This window comes from Eutrigla gurnardus, assembly GCF_963514095.1.
Source record: "Eutrigla gurnardus genome assembly, chromosome: 11".
In the NCBI taxonomy this organism is placed as follows: domain Eukaryota; kingdom Metazoa; phylum Chordata; class Actinopteri; order Perciformes; family Triglidae; genus Eutrigla; species Eutrigla gurnardus.
The window spans coordinates 4,407,977-4,431,675 of NC_139925.1; the positions used below are offsets into that span (position 1 = coordinate 4,407,977).

General features: G+C 42.0%; 1 protein-coding gene across 1 annotated transcript; it reads right to left on the reverse strand.

Annotated features, from left to right (window-relative positions):
* Positions 1-8,184: 8,184 nt before the first annotated feature.
* Positions 8,185-23,471, reverse strand: rab11fip2 (RAB11 family interacting protein 2 (class I)). The gene is made up of 6 exons (XM_084021815.1): positions 23,301-23,471; positions 21,734-22,332; positions 18,019-18,425; positions 16,255-16,600; positions 14,815-14,884; positions 8,185-12,266 (listed from the first exon to the last, which is right to left on the reverse strand). The coding sequence occupies exons 2-6, from the start codon at positions 22,084-22,086 to the stop codon at positions 12,042-12,044; spliced, it is 1,401 nt and encodes a 466-aa protein (XP_083877941.1). The 5' UTR covers positions 22,087-22,332; positions 23,301-23,471; the 3' UTR covers positions 8,185-12,041.
* Positions 23,472-23,699: the final 228 nt, after the last annotated feature.

Sequence of the window (23,699 nt, forward strand, 5' to 3'; positions counted from 1 at the left end):
ACAAATTGAGCCACCTGCACGTCTCCGAAACTTGACAACTCATCTCGCTCGCAAATTGCAGGCGTTTTACCCTCCCTCCTTTAAAAAGAAGACCTTAGAGGCTAGCGAGCTTCTCACCAGCCAACGCTTGATCGGTTCCATCGCACTGGAGGCTGGGAAAAGAACATGCAACGTCCTAATGATGGAGGTCCATATGGCCAAGAGCACGGCGTCGGTCACACACTCTGAGTGCTTCACAATTATTTGCAGTGAACGTGTAGTTAAAACACACACAGACACACCATGACAAGTGTGATAAAGGCATGCAGCGAGGACGAGAGTGGGCGGCACACCGGTTTCATCACCGTCACTGGTGTCAAGTTCGCCCACCACATGGGTTTTGCAACACCGTCTTTACCTTGATACACACACACACACACACACACACACACACACACACACACACACACACACACACACACACACACACACACACACACACACACACACACACACACACACACACACAAACACACACACACACACACACGAATGAACTATGTGACTCCGTCGCGGAACCACCTCGTTTTTATTCCAGCCCATGTTACATGAATCATCAATGTAATGCTGCCTTCATGTGGTGTCTGGCTTAAGGTAAATATGATCAATTAGTTTATCCACTGCTGGTGGCAAACAAACCATTATATAGGCTGAGGAGTTTTATTCAGTAGTTGCACAGAAAGGTATTTTAAGGCATAAAGATAAAGCCGGTTGTAGATAACTGAGACACCCTGAACCATTTAAAATCCCTTTTTTATTTTTAAAGGACAGTATTATCTCGCCACTGAGTCAACTCATATGTTAGTAGGCACACATTAATTGAGAATTAGCGTTAATGGAAGTGAGATTGCTGTATGTCTGGTACGTTCACACAGAAAACGGTTCACCAGGAATTGTGCTGATGGGACTGTAGATGAAGATGAAAAAAAAACAAGAAAGACAGAGGGGGAATGAGGCGAGAGGAAGATATTTCTTTCATTAAACTTATTACTTTGTATTTTATGGTATTGTAATCCTCTCTATGAGCAATTTTGTAATAGCATAAATCATTATTTATCTCAGATTAATTAGATTAAAGACCTTTTAAATCTCGTCTGGTGCAGAACGCCCATGGAGCTTCTCTTTTTATAGCGAAGAAAAACCAACAGATCTTTCCAGCCGATCACTTTTTTTTGTAGATTAGAGGATTGTTATTAATTGGTCAATTGGTTAATTGTTCTCTGTCTTAATTAGTCACCGCAGAGGAATAACAGGCTTTGTTCAGTGACCCCCATTTACAGTAATGTGCTTGTCACATTAATAAGGATTCATGCGCAAGCAAGCCAAAATCTGAATCATTTGGCAGAAATATAGTATTTAGAGTATTTGGAGACTCTCAAACTAAATGATCCATGAAATCATGGATCATGAAACTGAAACCACAGCATGAATCTTCTACAAATGTAGCAAAGCACACTAGCTGCTTATAGGGAGGAGACTTTCTTTTCATTACATCTAAACAAACGAGCTGTAAGAATACATTTTATTTGCAGTAAAATGCCTTCTGTGGTATCTGCAGGATGAGGAAAAGTTGCACATTCAGACCAGGGAGCTGCCAAACAGATATATATATATATATATATATATATGAGGTTGGCACAAGTCCCTCTCGCTTCTTTTAAAATAAATAGTTTACACCCCCCTGCCTTCTATTGTGTGGTAAATCTCAGCACTGTTTTGAGTGCTTCATTATCCATTCTGCTTGCTTATCCACAGAATGTCAGCTCCATACCAATACTACCATCACTAAAAGCACAGCAAATCTGAGGCAATGTCTCTTTCCGCAAACGACCTAGCGGTCAGCAAATGGCTTTAGTAGTAACCAAAAACCTCATGCTTTCCTCGTCCACTGGCTTCATTCCCGACCCGTCTAGATGAGCGTGACGAAACAACTTCACTGTGTCTGACCGTTGCTGTGTGCGGCGCGTTAACCAGGGTGGAAAGGTCTCTGCAGGCCTACCCATTAACAGTCATAAAAGGTAATGATGTAAAAGCAGTATTTTGGAGAATTACAGCATTGTGTGGAAGACTACAGATGGAAAGTGACAATCACCATCCAGTGTTTCCCGTTGATTACGGGTAATTTGTCCCGCCACAGCCACAAAAAAATATGTTTTACAATTCTCAAAAGATGAGGGCCACGCAGTCTGCCCATGGGATTACATTTTTTGGGGTCAGGGGACGGCCGTTTGGTGTGGGAGGATCCCCTCGTCGGATCTCTCACCGTGAGCATTTCCTCTGTGGTGATGCACCAACACCGGATCTAGGTCAGCTTGGAAAGGCCCGGGGTGATGGTGGTTCCGGCCATGAGCTTTACCGCACCCCTCGCCCAAACATTGCTGCTTCCCATGGCTGTGGACTCCCTGCAGCGAGGGACAGCTGCTCTACTGCAATCGTCTTAAAACAGGAAACCTTGCATTGTTGCACCAAGCTTTGTGGCTGCAACTTTGTCACTTGTCATCACTATTCATATCCATACAAACAATGTGCTTATGATTAAATCCTACTACTCCCCCCACACTCCAATAAAGAAAAGGCTTTGCACAGATCAATAAAAACAACTATGTTTTATATATATACTTTGGTTCTCCATTTCCAAAGTAATACTGTTTAACTTAAAAATATTACCATAAACATGCAGCCAATGACATCCAACTAAACCAAAGGTGGTGGCAGGCAACACTGATGTTAATTCCCTGAAATGTCTTGCTTAGCCCAAAAACAACAAGCCGAATGAATCCTGAGTAACTTCAGGAACATGTTAGTACTTTCTATTAGTACAGAGCGCTGTGATGTCACATCCTGCTGGCCATGCCTCCTGCAGTAAACTGTCCACTGCCATCATCTGTGAGATGACCAGAGAGCGCAGCTCAACAAGGAGCTCTGTATGAGAGACCACGAAGCCAGACACTCTGAGACATTGGCAGACTTTGCTGCGCTCAGCCCAAATGTACAACACGCTCCCCTCAAAGTGGGCTTGTTTAGCCGCTGGCACCTGAAGGCATCAGTCAGATGTATGCCAGCTGAGCTGAAATGTGCCCACAGAGTACACACTGCAGCATCACGACCAGCACTGGTGCCCTCACCTTGTCTAACTTGGCACTTTTAGAGTTTGATGAAAAAAAAAAAAAATGGCCCACTGCAAACGACAAGTCAAGTGCCAGACAGCATATTTATACATCTTAATTAGCAATAATGAAGCCCAGTACCTGCCAACGATCCTATGCCAGTGGTTACTGTGTGGTGTTGACTAGAGTGTGTGTCTGTTGTTTGCCCTCTACTTACACCAGAACTGCACAAATAAAATAGGTGAAAGGATCCTGTGTTTTGCTTAAAAACCATTAGTTTTGATAACAAACATGTAATGATGATGGATCTTTAACTCCTGATGATGCAGGTAACACTTGAGGATGAAAATGTTTAGTCTGAATGAGCCTGCTACATAATTTAATGATATCTAAGCTTCTACCAAGAGGAAGAGGCAAAACCTGCAGGCTGCAGCACGCCTCAGATTTACAGATGATTATGAACGAGCAGTGGTTATTAGTTGCTGTGCTCTCACAGTTTGTCATGTAACAGATTATTCATTTTAAAAAGGACCAGTCAGGACATGGGGAATGACTACAGCAGATTCTCATGACATTTTGTTTCAGGTCCCAATGAATTTGAGGCCGTGTTTGGATGCAAACATGTTTAGATCTGTCCTCGGCGATAGGTTTGAGCCCTGCACAGCGAGACAATCTTTATGGAGGTAATGGAAACATGTTGCATGGATTTTTTTACCGTGAAATAGGCTACAGCCATCCTCCTGACGTCTGGATTTATGGCCTGGTAATTCCCCTCTGGAGTAATTTGGCTGGTACATCTGCAGCTTAGCAGCATTCCAGCAGAGCTCTCCTGTGCTGTGAAGTCAGGAGATGACTGATTGATTGATTGTATTACTCTAGTTTTAACATGGCTTTACTGAGCTATTGCATTGAAGTTCTAATGTGATCTATCCACTGCAAACTACAACTGCGCTTGACGTAAGCAGTGAGCGGCGCTGCCTGCCGCTGAGTTATCCCGCTGCGATGATCACAAACCATAGTTAAAAAGTGAACTTTGGATAATAACCTACAGCAGTAACAATACACACCCCGTGATTTGTTCAGATTAGGGGAAATTTAACATCCTTCCGCACAAGAAAAAATAGGATACACCCTATTCATTCCAGAACCATTATAAATCTAGTGTCTTCTGCATGATTATATGCAATTATTCACTGATGATAATGACAAAATGAGACCATCAGATGGAATTTCTCACCGCTTTCAAACTAGTGATCCCTCTACAAGCTCTCTGTGGTGCCAATTACAGGCTAAAAATGACTAAATGCAAAACCTATGGTCTGCTGACAGCTCATGTTTCCTAGCTTTTAGGTGATAAGTCCCCGGCACGTGCCCCTCAGACGGTGATAATGAGACCAGTCGCTCACCAGCTTGCAGAGGAAACACTCCGTGATCCCACGAGTTCGACCTCTTCCACAAAACAGCCAGGCCTGCAAAGAGCACAAAACATTCAAGCCTAAATGAGGGTCTGACACACGGAGGGCAATTACTGGATGCATATGTGATATATTCTTTAATGACACTCCTTTTGTTTAATTTAAGGCTAAAATGACAGTGTTACTAAATTAAAAGCAATGTGAATGTCATTAACCACACTTAAAGTTACTGTCCCTCATTGGTTAACATAGTTTTGTACTGCTGTGACCTCCATTTAATAAAATAACACCAATCTGACACTCTACTCTAAAATGAGATGTGTTCAGAGCATCCTATTTCTATACGAACTAAGGGACAGGTAACTTAAAGTGATTGGAAGAATAGCTTTTCTATTCATATGCATTATTCCAAATAGTACATCTTGTGAAGAGTGGGTCGCCAGTGAGGATTAAACTGATCATACCTTTTAAAATAAGTGATAAACGTAGGTTATAGCTAATTTTAGAAGGTCAAGAATCTAGTAAGATTAGCTCTTAATGTTTTATAAAATAGTATGGCTCCATCTATTCACACAGAGTACTGTGTAATATCTGCTGTGTATTATTTAAAATGTTCATATTTAATATTATGCTGCCACTTGTTACCTCACGTTTTTCCATTTTTTAAGCCCTTTTACTAATCTAGTAAAATTAGCAAACTACAGTCTAGTTAGCGCGCTAGCAACGCGCTAATAGCAACTAAAGCTAATTTAGCCTGCTAACCCGGAAGTCGAAAATTTAATTTAAAAAAAATAGTGAATTCATAGCCACTGTTGAAGTTATTATTAGTTTCCCACCTTTGACTTTAACAGTTAATCCTCTGACTTCCGCCCGGAGAAATACGGACAATTCATAACGCTGACGTCATGCTAGCTAACTTTAGATAAGGCATAGATAAGCTAACGTTTGTGTTGTGAAAAAAAACAATTAAATGGAATCTAAAATAAAATATAGTTGCCGTAACTACACTAAATGTGTTTTAATGTACGTTAGCCATTTATGTTAACAACAGAATTAGCTAATTGAAGGCTAGCCAGCGAGCTTAGCTAGTATCTGGTTAGCTTCGCTAACAGATATAGTTGCTAGTGTTAGCAACATTACAGTAACGTAATATAACCTCCAGGCACCTGACTTTAATGTTGAATTAACATGTCGTTTTGCAGCACAATATCATCAAGTTGCTTGTGTTGTATTTCGTTTTTTTAACAGTAAGCTAGGTAGCTAAGAGTAACATGTGACTTAAACTGTCTAGCTAACGTGATAACTCAGTTAGCTAGCTAACTAAATCCACATAAAAGAGCGCTATTTAAGAATTTAAGTAACGTTAGCCAACACCATAAAAACACAACCACAAACGCAGATAAAAAGTAGCGTTGTGACCACAAACGGAGCGGATATGACGGCTGTCAGGACGTTACGTTTACCTGCATCCTTGCGTCCGGACACTTCCGGGTTCCTCTCGGACGTTGGCGCTAATTAATCCCTTCCAGACTTTAATTGAATAACTCTTCTAAAGTTCAGACAGTATGCAAAAAATAAAATCCATAAAATATTTTAGTAAACAGGATTATTCTGGACTAAACTTTCACTTTTATTCATTTTTTAATAAATAAAAACAAATAATTTTCTTAAGACCAGCACCTCATTAATGATTATGTTATAATGATTCACTGGCTTGTCAGCTGGCCTTGTATTATCTTAGCTTATGATTAAAGTCTGACAGAGTGTGAAAGCAAATACATTTTTATTTGCAATGTAAGTGACAGCAGAAGGCTAGACTAGAAAAACACGTATTTACATCCCTTTCGTATAGAATGTGTGTTCTCGTCTGTATCCTTCACCCTCGTTTGCTGCCTCGATGTTTTGACAGATTCCCCGTCTTCTCTGGTTGTCATCTGGCTTTGTTCACCTGACACCAGACGCGTGGCAGCTATCAGAGGAAGACAATGCCATCAAAACAATGCACAACAGTGGGATCTGCAGCACGTTTGACACCTGATTTATCTCAAGCACCTATTCACGTGAGTTAACTATGCAACAAAGGAGTCCTGCGTTGGCTCCGATACTCTGGGGAGTTCGAGGGGTTAACCTTGACATCTGGCCCCCGATCATCCAACAAGTTCAGGCCAGCTGCCCAAATAGGTCTGGTTTTCCCCATAAAAACACCTCATCCATCTGCTGAATTTCTCCTCATATAAGTTTCTCCATGATTGCCTGAGGCGCTTCCATTCACAGACGCGTGCGGGGAGACACTGATCCCTGCTATGACGCCCATCCATATTTAAAGGGGAGTGCAGGTGACCTGTGGGTGGCCCTCTCTGGCACGCTTGGGCTTCCCTGCACCCACACAATCTTACCCCGTCACGTTCGCGTGGATATTTCCTCAAATTACAGCAATATGATATAATGCACAATGAACTAATGGGCTTTAATGTAGAAGGCACTCGGATGACACGTGCCGTACAAAAGCTGGGATCTGTGAAATCCGATCGGTGATGAACGTGTAAGGACGACAACGAGTGTGCCAATTAGCTTATGAATACAACAGGTGACACCTACATAAAGCCCAATTACACACTTATTTGTGTCTCCCGAGGCAGGACTGTAAGTTAACACAGGAAGATAAAAAATTCAACACGATGCACGTTGCCAATTCTGACGCCACGACAGAATTATTTTTGCAATTAACTTCAGGCTGCATGTAAATGAAACAGAACATTTAAGCCACATTAAAGGCAACGTTTAACCAAATGTGTTCCATCAGCACAGGTGGTTCCCGCCACTATTTCAGTCACCTGAAGCATCCGGAAGATTGTTCCATTTAGTAATTGTGTATTTTCCTTGGTGTCCGTGGTTACAGCTGCCAAGCATCTTCCACCTTTCTGCTCTTAAGGCGGCGCCGTAGCGCGCAGTGGCAGCTGCTGCCGCGGCGTCGAGGTGAGTGAGGCGACTCTTCAGGGACGACTAGATGGAGATGACAGGGGAGAGGTCGTGTTTTAACCTGCTATGTGGCGACGGGGAAAGCAAGCTGACCCACAGAAGCATCAGCCGGTAAACAACACAAGTGTTGCTGGTCCCAAAAGACTTCACACAGCTTTGTTTCACTCAAAGGCAAATTAGAGTGGAGTCTTAACGAGCAATCTTACTACTCAGCTGTCAAATGATGCCACTTCTCTCTTTTGCCCGCGAAGACATGGGATTTCTCCAGAACAAAAAAAAAAAAAAAAGGAAAATGGGAAAGAAGGAAGAGCCGCTTTAAGCAAGGGAGAAAACAAAAAGCTTCGCCACAAATCAGCACAATTAAAAACGCTAATCGTGGCTTAACTGCCAGCGAGATCAGAGTTAATTGAGAGTGGCTTTTAATTTATCCGTAAGAAAGATAGGACAGGTGTTGCTGAATAGCAATCCACTTTTAAAGGGACGATTTGCATCAGATTTACACTTCAGAGTTTCATTAACCAGATCTGCTGCAAAACGATGCGCTTTGTCAAATCCTTATTTAAATGTCTTTTCAGGCTTTTTGATCTTTTTGCCTAAAAAAACCCAAACAAAAACAATACAGCAGCAGTTTTCATTTACAGTGAGTTTATTGAAAAGGACATTGGAATTTAATCGTAATGATGGTGATGATAATATCTCAAAGTTTAGGTTTTAAACATTGGTACATGGGATTATGGGTGAATTTCAAGAAATGCACCACCGAATTCTTGGGAATTATTACGTGTTGGCACTTTATATACAGTCATCATTAACAGCATTATACATCTTCTAGACCCCCAATTGGTTTGCAGAACCACAATTTTAAAAAGCCATACATTCTTGCCCCCCCTCCCTACACACACACATCCAGGTATCTTGCATATTAGCGATTGTGTGAAAATAAAAACAAGCTCATCTACCTTCTCAGATGAAAGGATATTTGTTAACCAACTTACACACTGTACAATTCTGAGTTAAATACATCACAATAGGGTAGAGATCAGGAAAATGTCATATCATTTCAGCAATAATATAAAATGTTACATAATCAAAACTTGTGATTGACATGCAGAAATGACGAGGATCCAAAACCCATTTAACGTTATCTGATCACACCTCGAGGCGTTGACCACCTTCAGAAGTAGGCCGACGCGTTCGTGTGAAAAGGACATTTCAGTTCTTCCACCATTGTGTTTTTTTAAGTGCGTCGTCACCTCCGAGCACCAGACACCAGATTCTGTAAACTCAATGAAGCCTTTGCTAACTAACCGGCGAGATCTTTTATAAACAGTCATCATTTCCTTCACCGTGTGCCACATTACAAGCACCGTCAGGGGATTTAGCGGGAGCTTAAGTCTTAGTGTCTGGCAGCTGTATGCGGCCTATGGCAAGCAGCATCACATTATCAGTAGAAGACTTAAAAAGACCGCCAGAGGAGGATTGTGAGATCTGACTTCATGTCATCTTCATCGGAAGGTTCAACGCATCCCCCCCACATTCACAAAACATAGATGCAACACAGGCCGTGGACAAATTGTAAAGGAAAATTTCACCTCCAAGCATTTTGAGTGCTTTGCATATCTAAACACTGGCATTAATTTGATGACAAATATGTAAAGAGGCAACGAAGAAGTAGAATGATGCAGGTTTTTTTTTTCTAATGTACCGTTTTACAATGTGCTAGAAAATGCTTTTCATTCAGATTTTGTGTTTTAGTCTGAGATCTTCCAAAGCACCAAATTATTTGACCGTATAAAGCAAAATGTAGCAATCAAACAGGGAGAATTCATTAATTTACACACACCTCATTTTTCCATTTGAGTTAATAACTTCAGGGTTCCAAATGTGTTCAACATACAGTATATACATACATATTTATTAAGACCTTATCATTTGTCATTTCATCATTCGAGCACAGCGACGGCGCTTTAGGGCAAATTGATAGACCTGAGTGTAAACGGCCCGTTCCGTATTGTTACGGGAGTTACTCGTAACTTCACCACAAGCAAGATTAAATGTCTTTAAACTAATAAAAAAAAAAAAAGTGAGTGTCATAACTACATTTTGTCAGTTTGGCTCAAATGAAATGACTTTTGGAAATTTCATTCAGCTCGACTCAAAATCAAACCCCAGGAAGCACATCATGGAACACTTTACAGCACGGTGAAATGTGCAAAAAGAGTCAGAAAGGGAGGTGAAGTGACATTACAAAGTGACTTTACACTATGTACAATGGAAGTATTAAGAGCTCGGAGAGGTCCATGAACACATGGATGCAACACTACCAATACAGACTAGTTCAAGTTTACACTTCAGCACATGTCAGAAGGCAATCAGTGAGAAAAACAGATTCTTATCCACGCGTCCCCTTCATTTGATAATATTCATCATCATTGTTTGGCTTTTACAAAATATATGCAGATCAAATATTCCTTCTTCCGATTCAATACAGCAATTATATTGTGTCACATCATCAGCATAAAACCGTACACACCGACAAGAACTTCTTGTCCAAAATTCGAGTTGTCAGACTGTCAGAATAGAGAGAAATAAAAATTAACCACCATGTGAAATGATCTCTTTGGATACACCAAATACTTAAAAAAAGGCAAGCAAGGTTCATGGCCTTGTTAGTGTACTGTATATCATTATTATACATTGCAGAATGATTATTTCAAAGCCAACCAGAGTACATTCAGTAACAAGAGATTTTGGCTTCGAGCCCCACCCCCACAAAAAGGAGATCGCACACCTTCAGATGAAGCAGCAGAAATAATTAGTGCACGAGAATCTGTGTTTGAGCGGCGTAACATAAGTGGAAAAAAACTTCGACATTCTGTAGATGCGGCACTCAAGATGTGATTTGGTATCAAACAGTGTAAAAAAGGTCAGATAGTGTTTAAGACTGGATGTAAATACCAGAAATAATACCAGCAAAAAGCACAGATCACTAAAACAAAAGGCCAAAGGTTATCTACTATAACACAGAGCGTGTTTAACACTGTACATCAAGCTGCTTCCTGTTAAATAGGAATAAAAATGTAAACCTAGAAATGTCAGCACGTGATTATACGATTCGAGCTGACGCAAAAACAAAAAATGAGATGAACATGTTAAAGTTTACCAGCGCTGAGATGCAACAGCTTGTATCGACAGAATCAAGGCGTTCGACGAGGAAACAACACGTGTTGTTATGACATTAAGCGTCGCGGATGGAGGCGTCGACGTAAACGCTGTGAAATGAGGACAGTTAGCTTCCGACACGAGCTGTCAAACAAGTTCTATGAGACGCGACGACACCCGTCGGCTGTTTACCTCCAACAATTAAACCGTCGTCATTAGTGAGCGGTGAACTGGAGACACTCATCAGTGTGTATGATTGGTAGACATTTTTGACTGTTTTGATATTACAAAAAACGGAAACAGCTGAAATACTGAGGAGCAGTACACAATTAAAGTAAACAGATATTATATATCGTTATACATGAATACTTGTGAACCTTCTTTTCGTTGATTTGTACCGACTGCACAGTATTAATACAGCAGAACGGGAGGTGAGGGAGGGAGAGCCACCATAAAGTACCTGACAAATACATCCAAATAATGATCGAGCCATGAAACATGTATAAATAAAGATTGTTCAGCATATAATCCACATGTGCAGCCAGGTACCACCAATACAATCTTCAGCAAAACACACAAACAAAGTATGAAGGAGATGAAGGCCAGTCAGAACTGAAGGCGTTTCCAGCGAATCAAAAATGAAGAGACTTAAAGATGTGATTCAAATGTAAACAAGAACATTACCAGCAGAATAAAAAAGCAAGATACGCATGTTATGATTATTGCACTTAAAGTCAGTAAAATGATCACCTTCAGCGAGTGACTGCGCGACCTTTGGCCCAAGAAACGATAGTCATCACAAATAAAAAGTAAAGATGTTGGGAACTGATAACGGCAACGTACGCTTTTGGAAAACTGAGAGAAAACAGGATGATACTGTCCAGCAAGTTTCCTACCTGTAACTCTCTTCCAGTCGTTTTTCAAAGAATACCCATGAATCACTGGGGCTTTATTGGGGAGGGGGAGAGCAGAGTTCATGAGCTCTGAATAAAAGCGCTAAACGTGAGTGGCGAGCATAAACACGGCAACTACAACGGCAACTTGGCCGTCTGGTAAACAGGAATGTGGCGGATGAATATGCAACAGACTCTCTGGGTTCACAAGTGCAAACGATATATAGATAAACCTAGTCTTTGACTTCGATGATTAAGTACCTAAAAATAAAATGCAAAAATATCCAACACAAAAAAAGTATAGAAAATCTACATCCACGGAATTAAAACATTCTACTTTAATCAAATCGTAAATTTGGCTTTGATCAACCCCATTTGTTCTCCACATGATTTTGATGCTTGAGCTACCGCTAAACCTTCATTAGTAACGCTTCATCCTTCACGTTCTACTTTTTACTCAGTTTACCCGCCTTCTTCTTCGGCTCGTACGGCGTCCGCAGGATGCTCGGCGTCTCCTCCATGACGCGCACCAGGAGGTCGTCGATGTAGTCTTCCAGCTCCCTGATGTGGGCGTCCTTCTTCTTCACCACTTCTTTCTGCTTGATGAGTTCCTGCACCACTTCGTCGAAGGACAGGTTGCTGTAGGCGGCCGCGGTTTCCTGTTTCCCCTCCTGGAGAGAAAAAACGGGAAATAAGCAAATCTTTAAATCACATTTTGCATAGATATTCTTTGTAAAAATGTTGACTAAAATGCTCAAATGAGCTTCTATGAAATGTCGGGAGAAACAAGAGTGGAGACATCGTTCAAATTCGCTCACAATGCGACTAAAAAAAACAGACTAATTAGATGTGTTGGCCCAACGTGACATAAACTGTCATGTGTTTATCTCGTGTTCCCTGTTGCTAATAAAGGCTAATTGAGAGTTGTTAAGATGAGACTGCTGTTGAGGGATTTAGCACTGACACGACAATGAGTTCTATGGCAATACTGTGTTTATAATGAGAATCAAGAGCAGTTTAACCCGTCTAATGGCGCATACTTTGACACCACAGCGAACAGCTGTCATCTTGGGAAAGTTCTTCTCCTTTTTACTTTAGTTTCAAGCTGATAAAAGCACGATCTCCTTATCTATTCTCACAAGCCTGCCAGAACACACACACAAAAAAAAATGGGATCTTTGTTCCGGCAGGCTGCATATTTCTGCAATTAAAGGTCAGGCTAATAAATACCAAAATAAGGATGCAACCCAAGCCCAGCTTTGCTCTTTGAGGACAACCTGTTTGGACGGAGCGGCGTGGTACGGTATGTGCAGATCATATTGCGCGGGTACGGGCAGGAGCTGTAATCGTTTTTAATGAGGGACCACTTTATCGCTTCAGTGCTGGGCATCCTCCCCCGGACGGATAGAGCAGCAAAGCCTTTGCCCTGTTTAAAATACCACACTTATCAGCTTCCACTCCCGTTGCACCGTTCAGGCCTCCACCGCCCGGGTAAAAGACAATGCAGAGAGAGCTGGAGCGGGACTGCTTACCAGGTCTCTTATCGCTCCTGACGGCAGCGGAGGCTACTGTGGGTCGACACAAACTTAAAATGAAATATTTGCCGCCGAGATTAAACTGTCCAACATGAGGAGAGTCGGAGCTAGGTAACCGATTCCTCGTGAACACACACACTCACACACACACAAAAAAAAGAAAGCATCTCACCGGAAGATACTGCACTTAAGCCGCCCGAGAGGGAATAAGAGATGTTGGTTTCACGTGCACACGCTCTCTCTCAGAAAACGCACGCGGCATAATAATCAGGAGCTTTAGTGGCTGGTGACAAAGGCCTGGAAATGACCATGAATTGCAAAGTAATGATGACCATTTTTCTGCGATCAGTAGTGAGGAGAAGATAAGGCGCACACTTGGCATTCTCCAGTTGTGTCATTACAGTTTCTAATGAGCTCAGCTTTGAGAATCTAAAAGCTCAGTCCTTTGAAATCTCTCTCTCTGCTGCTGCCTCCCCCCCTCCCCTCCTCCCCCTGTGTGTGTGGTTAATTAGGGCCTTGAAGCGGAGGAAATGGGAGCTGCCATTTCTGCAACGCACTGCGGCATGCACGGGGGGCACATGTGTGGATACCGACAGCCCTCAACACCCACAAAGAAAGGTGAGGAAAGCTATTATCAGCATTCTCCTTCTCATTTAGGCATCACTTTAGCTGCGGCCGCTCCCTCATAAATACCAATATCGCTGCGTGATAGTCACATCTGATGACGTTATTCAGGCTGGGAATGCAAAAGAAGTTTAAATACAAACTATAAAAACGGGAAAATAAAACATATATAATTATCATTAAAAAAGAAAAGACAGACTACATCTCTTGAAAAAAAACCCCGTCCAATTACAGAAGGAGTGCAACGCGCCGCTGTAGACGACCTTACAGACCGAAACTTCACACCGCTTCAAATTATGATCAGATCAGACATGATGACCGATGTGTGCAGCTGCTAATTAGTTGAATGGCACATCTGAATGTTCCAGAGGCCGCAGAGATCAATGTCACCAGCTGCTGATGGCGAATGAAAGTCAAGAGTTCTCAATTAAAAAAATCTGCATGACACGACACAGGAAGTAACGACAGAGTCGCACCTGCCGGGGTCACGTCTTGTGCCCCCCCCCCCCCCCCCCCCCCCCATCTCAATCTTGTTGTCAGGTAAACTTCACAACAAGCAATGATTTCACATGAATGTTCATGGACCGGATTTCATGTCACTATTATCCGATAGCCAAAATAACTCAAAAATAATATGTTCAAAAAGGTATTTTTTCATAAAAGTATATTTTCTATATCCTGTATTTTTATAAACCAGGACCTTTTTGTCACTTGTCTAGCACAATAGTGAGCTGGATTAGCTTTTTCAAGTCATTCGGGACTGGATAATATGGGATTTTTATCACAAATATCGTAAATATCTTGAAAAAATTACTATTTATTATCTTTGGAGATCTTCTGATCAGCTTTATCCCCTGTCCACAATGAAGAAATGTGTTTCGTAATACATGTAAAGTGATTTTTAAGGAGTTTAAGCATATTTGATGATTATCCCGATAACGTAAATTCACCACGATCACGTCATTGCTAGTGTTTTTAATTGCGGTCGGCGATCTTATATCGTTCCACCCTGAAAACCTGACAAATGATTTGCTTTAACGAGGAGTGCCGTCTTCCTTACCTGCTTCTTGCCGTAGATTTCCTTCCTCTTGTGGCCGAACGCGATGTCTTCGTTTCTTAACTTATTACCACTGCAAAGCAAGCAAAAGGAAAGTCGAAGGCGTTAGAATGAATGTTTTGGTGTAAATTATCACCGCCTCTGCTAACACACAAGGTAGGTAGAGCATATTTTAGATATTTGTGGTGACTTATAGTTTATATACAACTATGAATACATTCAACAATATAAAATAACACTTTGAAAGCACCTTTTTGTCTCCCTGCTCCACATTATAAATGACCAGTGAGCTACTGTACCACGGCAGCAGTAAAGATGATGGACTGGTGCCTACTGAGATAAGTGGTTAATTGGGTGGTCTATCTCTGCAGAGGATCTCATTACTGTAGCTCAGAGGGCTCCGTTATCAAGGCCAGGCTCTCTAAAGAGCCACTAATGACACCTTCCACTGTGATAAACCAGGACTTAGCCACACCGCTCACCGGCTCTTTATGCAACACAGGACATAGATGTAACCAGCTCGGTGGAAATGTTCCAACAACGATGCTCGACAACAGAATGAGATGGAGAGAGAGAAATCTACCATCAGATAGTAGATTTCAATCAACAAGGTATTCTGAACTTTATGAGAATGCTGTAAACCAATATCCTGTCGTACAGCTGCGGTTGTCCAAAGGGGCAGAAGGGTCAAGAACCTCTGCTGTGCAGGTGCTGACTGCACATTAGAACATAATGGATGGAGCTTTAAGTAAAGACATCGAAGAAATATGTAAATATTTCAGCGGAACATACAAGTTATAAAAGTTGCAAATAAAAAAAAAAAAATAAATTGAGATGGCAACTTTTGATAAAGGAGAGCGTTTATTGTGTATTTATGTTTAGGGATATTTACAGAAGTTGCTCCCTCAGTAGGAACTATCCATTCTGTTTTGTTAAATAAGGGAAGTTAAAGAGGGATAAATGAGAAGAATTGGACTTCTGGATTTTATTTGTTGTTGTATTTGAGAACAGCTGGACTTTTTATATTGACGTCTACTGCTGATTGACTCCAAGTGTTAGTCATAATTATTAAGATAAGAGATTTTATCATGCTACGGTTTAAAAAAAAATCAGGTTTAAAGAACACAGAATCCTTCCCATTTAATATTAAAGATTTGCTAAAAGGCATAATATTATATGTTTTGTATTGATGGTCATTTATGTCACGTTCATTTCATTGAATGTTTATAATAAAATGTATATGAATCAATAATAAATGAATTAATTGGTAAAATGTTGCTTTGTATGTTTGACCCATTACTAGACCGATTACAGACTGTTAATAAAGAGAGACAACCTTAAAGACCACACTAATAAAGCAAGATAGTGGAAACCGTGCTGTGAGATGTACTGAAGTGTTTTCTACTTTGATGACTCATACGGAGCAAACAAAAACAGGACTACCTGGGTTTGTAGTTGGAGATGAACGGGTTGGTGTCTCCCTGCGAGTCTCCACTGAAGGGGTTTGGGGTACGCAGGTCCCCGGAGCTGCCCGAACGCCCCCCGTTGTTGATCTTGCGGCCTTCCTTCTTTCCCGTCACGCGTTCCAGTAGGCTGACCTTCTCCTTTTTCTCCTTCCGCTCCGCCCGGTCCCACAGCTGCCCGTGCTCCCCCTCAAACGGGTTGCGGTTGCGTGGGAGCGTGGCATACTTCTGTGGCAGGGTGTCACTGATATCAGTGAAAGGGTCACTGTGTGCCTCGCCGTCCTGGTAGCCTGGCACCTCGCTCTGGGAACGCCTGTGAGGGCCGCCTGCACTCCCGGGGAAGAGGAACCACAAAAGCAGTAAATCAACTTTTGATGCAACAAATCATCTATGAACGTCATTAAAAAACGGTTGTTTTGTGTAAATTTGTGACAGATTATGGCAGGATCTAATCTGACTTTTTAAATTGGACAACACCAGTGATTTGATGTCATTAGAAGAGAAATTTGAAATTGATTAATAGTCATTTTATGCTTGTGAACTTCCTTTTTCCCCCCGTTTTATAGAGTTGGTCTTCCAACAAATCAAACATTTTATTGGGAGTAAGTAAGGACAGTTATATATGATTTACTATCCTCAGAACTGTGGATAAGTTACCCTCCTCTGCATGCCAATCTGAACAATCACAGACGCTTGATAAAGTAAAAATCATCATAATGTAACTGCCTCAGATAGCCGTGCAGCGGAGAAGTCTAGATGGAGCGGCCAGCGACTTGAGAAATGCTTATTTATTTGCCTTTAATGATCATTTGCACATTTAGAGACTCATGAATCGCAGAAATGCTGATAGTCGTCTGCTTTCTTGCGGCTAGTAAGTGACGTGCTCACACAAACATCAGATCTCGTCGTTCATTCTCTTCAGGGCTGATAGAAAAAAGAGTCGCTGGATGAAACGCATAAGATATAGATGTAAAATAGAATTACATTTGTGATGGAACGCAACTAAGTTCAGTAGCTAGCAAGCCAAGCTAACGGCTGTGATGCTGACGTATTGTGTGAATTCAAAGGGAGACTTTCTTGACTTGAAAAATTATTGTAAAATTGACATCAGATGTTTAATTCATGGTTTTCTACACCAGATTTAGCCTCTTTATGCAGGACAGTAAATGTGAGCAGCCAATGATGTTTCAGCACAAAATACAAAAAAAAAAGCAGCCGTCATTATTATTATTATCATCATTATTAACTTTGGATTTTTATTTTGCATTGTTGTGTTTCATTTCCCATTGTTCAGAATAAATGGTGACTATTGAGGGGGCAGATGGGAGTTTTATACGGAGACCAATCAGGTCACAGAATGACCTGAATAACTGCCTGCTTGTAAATATCATTACATCCCTACAGCTCTGTGACTTCCTTCGGCCTCCACTAGAAATGACAATCACACAAGAAGATTAAGATAATTAGGATCAGGTCATTCTGGACCACAAAGCAAAGTAGCATCATTATAACTCTGCTCAGTGTCATCTTAGTGCTTAAAGAATGAGGTCTTTCACACATAAGTAACATTCTTGAGACGCAGCACTTGAGTGCTTTTGACCTCCAGCCTTGAGAGATAACCAGTGTCTTGACTTGGTAAAGAAACCCTATCAAGTCCCTGCAGACACGTACCAAGCAGCAATAAAAGCGTACTTATTACCCCCTTTGAGATCATAAAAAAAAGAATAGAGGCTTTGGTCCTCACCGCTCTCTTCTATGGAGTTCATGGAATCCAGTTTGGGTCGGAAGTGGGTCCCGATGAGGTCCGACATGGAGTGGGCTGCGGATAGTTTATGGGCCCCGGCGAGCAGTTGTCTCTTGGGCTTCGCTTCGGGCTGGGGTTGCGTTTCCGGGGCGAAGGACTGCCGGTTCGGCTCCGAGTCGCACCCGGCGGAGCGAGGCAGGATGGCCGAAGACGTGTCACTGAAGCCGCCGTCGTGTTTGCGACCCTTCATTTTGTCCTTGAGCTTGGAAAAGGGCGAGCGGGGCTTTTCCTTCATGGAGAGGTCAAACATGCTCGCCGTCATGTTGTTCCTCATGAACTGGATGCTCACTTGGATGCGGCCACGTTCTTTCCTCTTCTTCCCCGGCTTGGACTCCAAGGAGTACCAGCTGGAACGAGAGGACGCTTAGTAGGCTGAGCAAATTCAATGAGACAATTTATATTAAAAAAAAAGAGAGCAGGATTTATGAAAATCTTCTCAGTCCATTACACGTAATTCAGCCCATTTCAGGAAGACAGGTATACAAAGTCAGAATGTGGTTAAAGTCTTTACACTATTAAACAATATGACAAAAGGGGAAAAAATAGCCCACATTCTTTCTAATGTGCTCTACCTACTTCTTTGTGGACATCGCTGAAAAGGCTAATTTGAGCACACTAATCCAAGAGCTACACACAAATGCAGGGGCTTAAACCGTTTGAACTTTTTTTTGACACAAAGTGAGAATACAATTTATCATTCAGAGGATAAACATTATTCTTTGCAAACTGAACATAAGAAATAGCCCCGCTGCTGAATAATATAGACCATTCCAGGGCTGCTTTTGGGCTCCTATTTGTTTAACCTCTCTGCTTTTTCAACTGGAAGTAATGGGATTTATGCCTTCACTCTGAGCGAAAAATAAAGTGGCATTTGCACAAATCTGGCCTTTGTTCAGAAATGCAACGACCAGCAATCGGGGAATAGCAAAGCCACGTCGCAGAGCCAAGCCAACAGTTCATACATGCTAATGAGACATATCCTCTGTGTCGCAGGGCCGGCGACAATGTCCTTTAAGAAAACCAGCATCAGGATGAAACAAATACCAATGTATTCCGTCTGCTTTAAATACATTAACCTGGGAAGTGGTGTCACGTCTACATAAATGCCTTTGTACTCGCACGCCTCCATCACGCTGCTGTCTGATCAACATAATCAATCGTATTCTTATGCATCATTTTCCTCAGATTCAAAGTCAACACACGTTTACATACATTTTCTTTGTTTTCACACAATTACAGATATTTCCTCCTGGAGTTACGTGGGTATTTGTAGCATCCCTTGGGTTCCAGCATGAAATATCAGAAATCAGTGTTGGTATTGGCCTTTTTAAAAACCGCAGCTGTTGAACGCTATTCTAAACCGTCCAGCTCGTGGCTCGGCAGTCATGAAAGGCCTTGCCGGGGTCCGATTCCCAGGCTGTGCGCCGCGCTCGGTGTGATCAGCAGCCACAGCATGCCGCCGCCGTGGGGCCGAGGCTGCGCCTCATGTGTGTCTCAAGGCCAAGATAAACCTCCCTCTGCTTGGAACCACAATCCTCCCACTCGGGTCCGGACCGCTGGGAAACTCCTCACAATCAACAAACACAGGTGTGCGATAATTATGGGCTGCCTACTCAGATATCAAGACGGGCTTTCCTCCCCAATATGTCAGTTCAAAAAACATTGCGGAAGGGCCGCGGTGAACACAGAGCCACTGTGGAGCGTGGATGTAGTGCCGAGGGGTCCCGGCGTTGTCGTGGTCGAGTATGCCTGCAGTGTGGGATTAGGCCAACAAGCAACGTGTATCCGTTACAGACCCTCAACTTAAAGAAAAAAAAAAAAAAAGTACACAGCCTGGAGGTGCATCAGGCACCTAAAACAAATAAAACCCATCCACGCTGATTAGAACTTATTGTGATTCTCCCAACTGATGGGCAAAGAGGAAGTGCGCTAATGTCTTTCTATGTTGAAATGTGCGGCGAGCTAATTAACAACAGATCCAGTTTGGTTATCCTGTTCCTGTGTGTGTGTGCTGAACTTTTAAGGGTCAAATCCCCAAAGTTCAGCCTAATATAGTACTGCCTTGTCCAGCTGTGATGGTGTGCGGGTTTATGCGTAACCTTGCCGAAGCCTTTCATGCGGTGGTTTCACAAGGGGACAAACTGGGAACCAAGCACACACACTTGGCTGAAGGAAGGTAAACAGCGACGACGAGTTACCAGCTAATGAAAGAGCCGACTCTCTTTGACAGAAAACCCACTATTGGCACCAATATCAGCCCTACTGGTTCCTCACTTCACCATTACTTTTGGGCTGAGGACGGCACCCAGAGCATGCCAACAAAATTAAAAACACAAGGAGAATTTGTAAACTTTACACAGATATGGCCGATATTCAAAAACCAGGTTCCTTCGACAGTGAGACACTCCATTCATACACACCTTTGAAAACGATTGCATGTGTAGGAGTGACTTACAAGACATGTTAAGCCAGCTCCACTAGTTTCAATTAGGCCAACTGCTGCTCACCTTGTCGGTGATTAAGCTAAAAAAAAAAAAGAATTATAATCCATGTAGGCCGATTCATTGCTAAGCCTCAAACAAAAGAGTCAACAAACGTGAAAGTTCAACCAATCTGTAGTCACTAACTGAGCACTCCCTCATCTGTGATAGATGTGTTAGATGGTGTTTGTTTGACCAGTCCACCTACAGGGCTATTTATTTTTTAAAAAGAAAGAAATCTGCTCTTTAAATTAAAAACATCCATCTCATAAAACGCCGTTCTAAAACAAGTGCAGGAAGAGAATAAAAAGGACAACACAATTGTATTTAAATCATGTGGTGTACAGGAGTTAGCTCATGAAAGTAATTGCAAACAGAGCACGGAATATGGCACACAAAAAAAGGAACACATTGGTATTATTATTTGGAGCCTAATATGGCAATAACACGTGTAGAAAATGTGACAAATAACTATTCTAGTTCGTGCTGTAATCCACTTAAGACTGGAATAGTTGTGCAAATATGTTCCACTTCCTCTGAAAAGTCCAGTCCTCTGGCAGCGGCACAGTGAAGCGTGACCGTGAGCTGGAGTCGCAAAGCATGTGAATACGCTATAAAAGTACCGCCTCTAAAAAGAACTCAAAACACGGAACGTGTAATGGGAACTCAATTTAGTGGCATACAATGAGAGAGACACACCCCGGTGTCTGCATTTAAAATCACAAACGTATCCAGAAGCTCTTTCTTGTAAAGATATCACCATGGCTCTGCGTGGGTTTACAACATTTAGTCACTGTTATATTGTCAATTTATGGCGTTGACTGAATAAATAACAGATGGATGATTAATTGGTATCGTATGACTTCCTACTCTTGCCATTTAATCGTCTTGTTATACGTTGTTGGTTCCTTCTGTTTTTATTGCTGTTTCTATGTTTTATTCACTGTCTTTTAATCTCTTGTCTGTAAAGCACTTTGTAACCTCATTAAAAATGTGCTCTACAAATAAAAGTTATTATTATTAAGGTTTTTTTTCCACTGATTAACTTTATGCTGCCCTGATAATCCAAAAAGTCGGCAAAACATGTTGGAGTAAATAAAAACAAAGCATGATACAGTGGAAATGAATATATTGTTATGTGACATCTTGGACTTCTCTGCTACAGTGTTACTCACTCAGTTTTCTTCCGCTCCTTGTTATCAAAGATTTCATTAAGGTTGATGGACCTCTGACCCAGGAACTTGTCCATCCCAACCAAGGAGCGGTGCATCACGATAAGGCAGAGTTCGTATACTTCCGGGTTTCCCTCCAAAAGTAAACCAGGCAATTCAAAGGAGGCCTCCTCCCTCCAGACGGGGTTAAGCGTCTTCTCTGCCACCGACGTCGAGTACTTTTCTTTGCCCAGCTGGATGATGGTGTAGGCGTCGTTGGTGCCATTTTTGCCCTTGGGCTGTAAACTGGTCGCTTGAAGAACAGTGGCTTGGACATGGGTCGGGAACCACTTTTGAGACTGCTCGCCCAGTGACATTGTCGGCACTGGATATCAAATGAAAGCCATTCAAAAAGCAAACTAAATGATAATTTATGTCGTTAGTGTTTTTGGTGAGTGCAACGTGCAAAAAGCAACAAACATGATTCACTATAGTTTGTTGTCCATGTCAGCGTGGCTCGCTTAGTCTACAGTAGCAACAATTACACGCGATGACAAGTCTGACAAACTGAGCAAGCCTCATCTTCCAAGTCAAATCAGATGTCCAAGCCACTGGTGAGTCATCTGAAAAACAAAAAAAACAGAACAGCATCAGTATCTTTCCCAGAACCTGACTCACGTGGGCGTAAAAGGAACATTTATATTAAGCCAGCTAATATTTTTCAGCCAGCTTTGGTAGCGCTCACTTGCACCAACCTGGGATTTTGAAGTAATTATAGGAAGTTACATTGTGCTATATGATTTTTTATTTTACAGTAGCTATAAATAAAAATCCCCACGCAGGAGCATCGAGAAAATGATGATCTCAGCCGGTGACACATTTTGGTGCCGTTCCATTGTCTGAATTAGTGGCTGACTCAGAGGGATGATGGGATTGTTTCATATATTAAGTCCAAATAAGGCATCTTATTTGAGATATTTGAGAATTAAGAAAATTAACACACAGCCAAGGAGGATAAATCAAGCGTGTACGAACATAAAAATCCAGGTTTTATGTTCGGAAGCTTTAAATCGCAGGCAATTGAACTTTGCTTTTTCGAAGAGGTTTCGCCTCTCATCCATGAGGCTTCTTCAGTTCTGCCTGACAGGTGAGGAGGGGTGGATTTAGGTATTTAACCTCTTTTGGGGTCATTTAATACCTCAATACTAGTCGGTTAGAAGTGAAGAAGCCTCTTGGATGAGAGGCAAAACGACAGATCACCATGACCTGGATGACAACAGACACCCTCCAGGTTTTATCCCTCAGCTCTCTGTCGTTCAACTTGAAATGACACTGGCTTTTAATTCACATTGTATTGACAAGTAACACAGTCACGTGAGTTTTATTAATGTGTAATCTAGCTTTAAGAGAGCAGGTTCATCACAGCGGACTGAGGTAGCCATCTCACCGACTGACTAACGAACCGAAGCGACGTTATAAACAACACGAAGTACTATTCAACTAACGAGGTTCACATGACGCTTTGTTATTGGCCGCAGGACAGCGTTAGCTACATGAGGCTAACTGAGCTAGCAGGCACACAGCCGCTTACCTCGGTGTCATTTTACGACCGACACCCGGAAGGACATTCAGCGCTTCGGCTCGGCAGGGACCGGCTTCACGGACACATTTCATGGGGCGGCTCCCGAGGAGAAAGCCGGCTGGTGTTGTTGTTAGTGGCAGAAGCTGCTGCTGCCTTCCATCGCTCTCCACTTCGGTCGGCCCAGCGGCGAGCTTTTTACTTCCTAGTCTGACGTCACTTCCGCCTCACCCCGGTGGAAGAAGTTCAACCGTCGCACGCTCGCGCACGACAAACGTTTTTTTTTTTTTTAATGTAGTTTTTTTTTAAAAACTTAACCGTTATACATAAAGTTATATGTATAAAGAGATGAAAAAGACGAAAAAAAGAAGAAGAAATTATCTTCCCCCTCCTTCGGTGCTGAATTGTTGG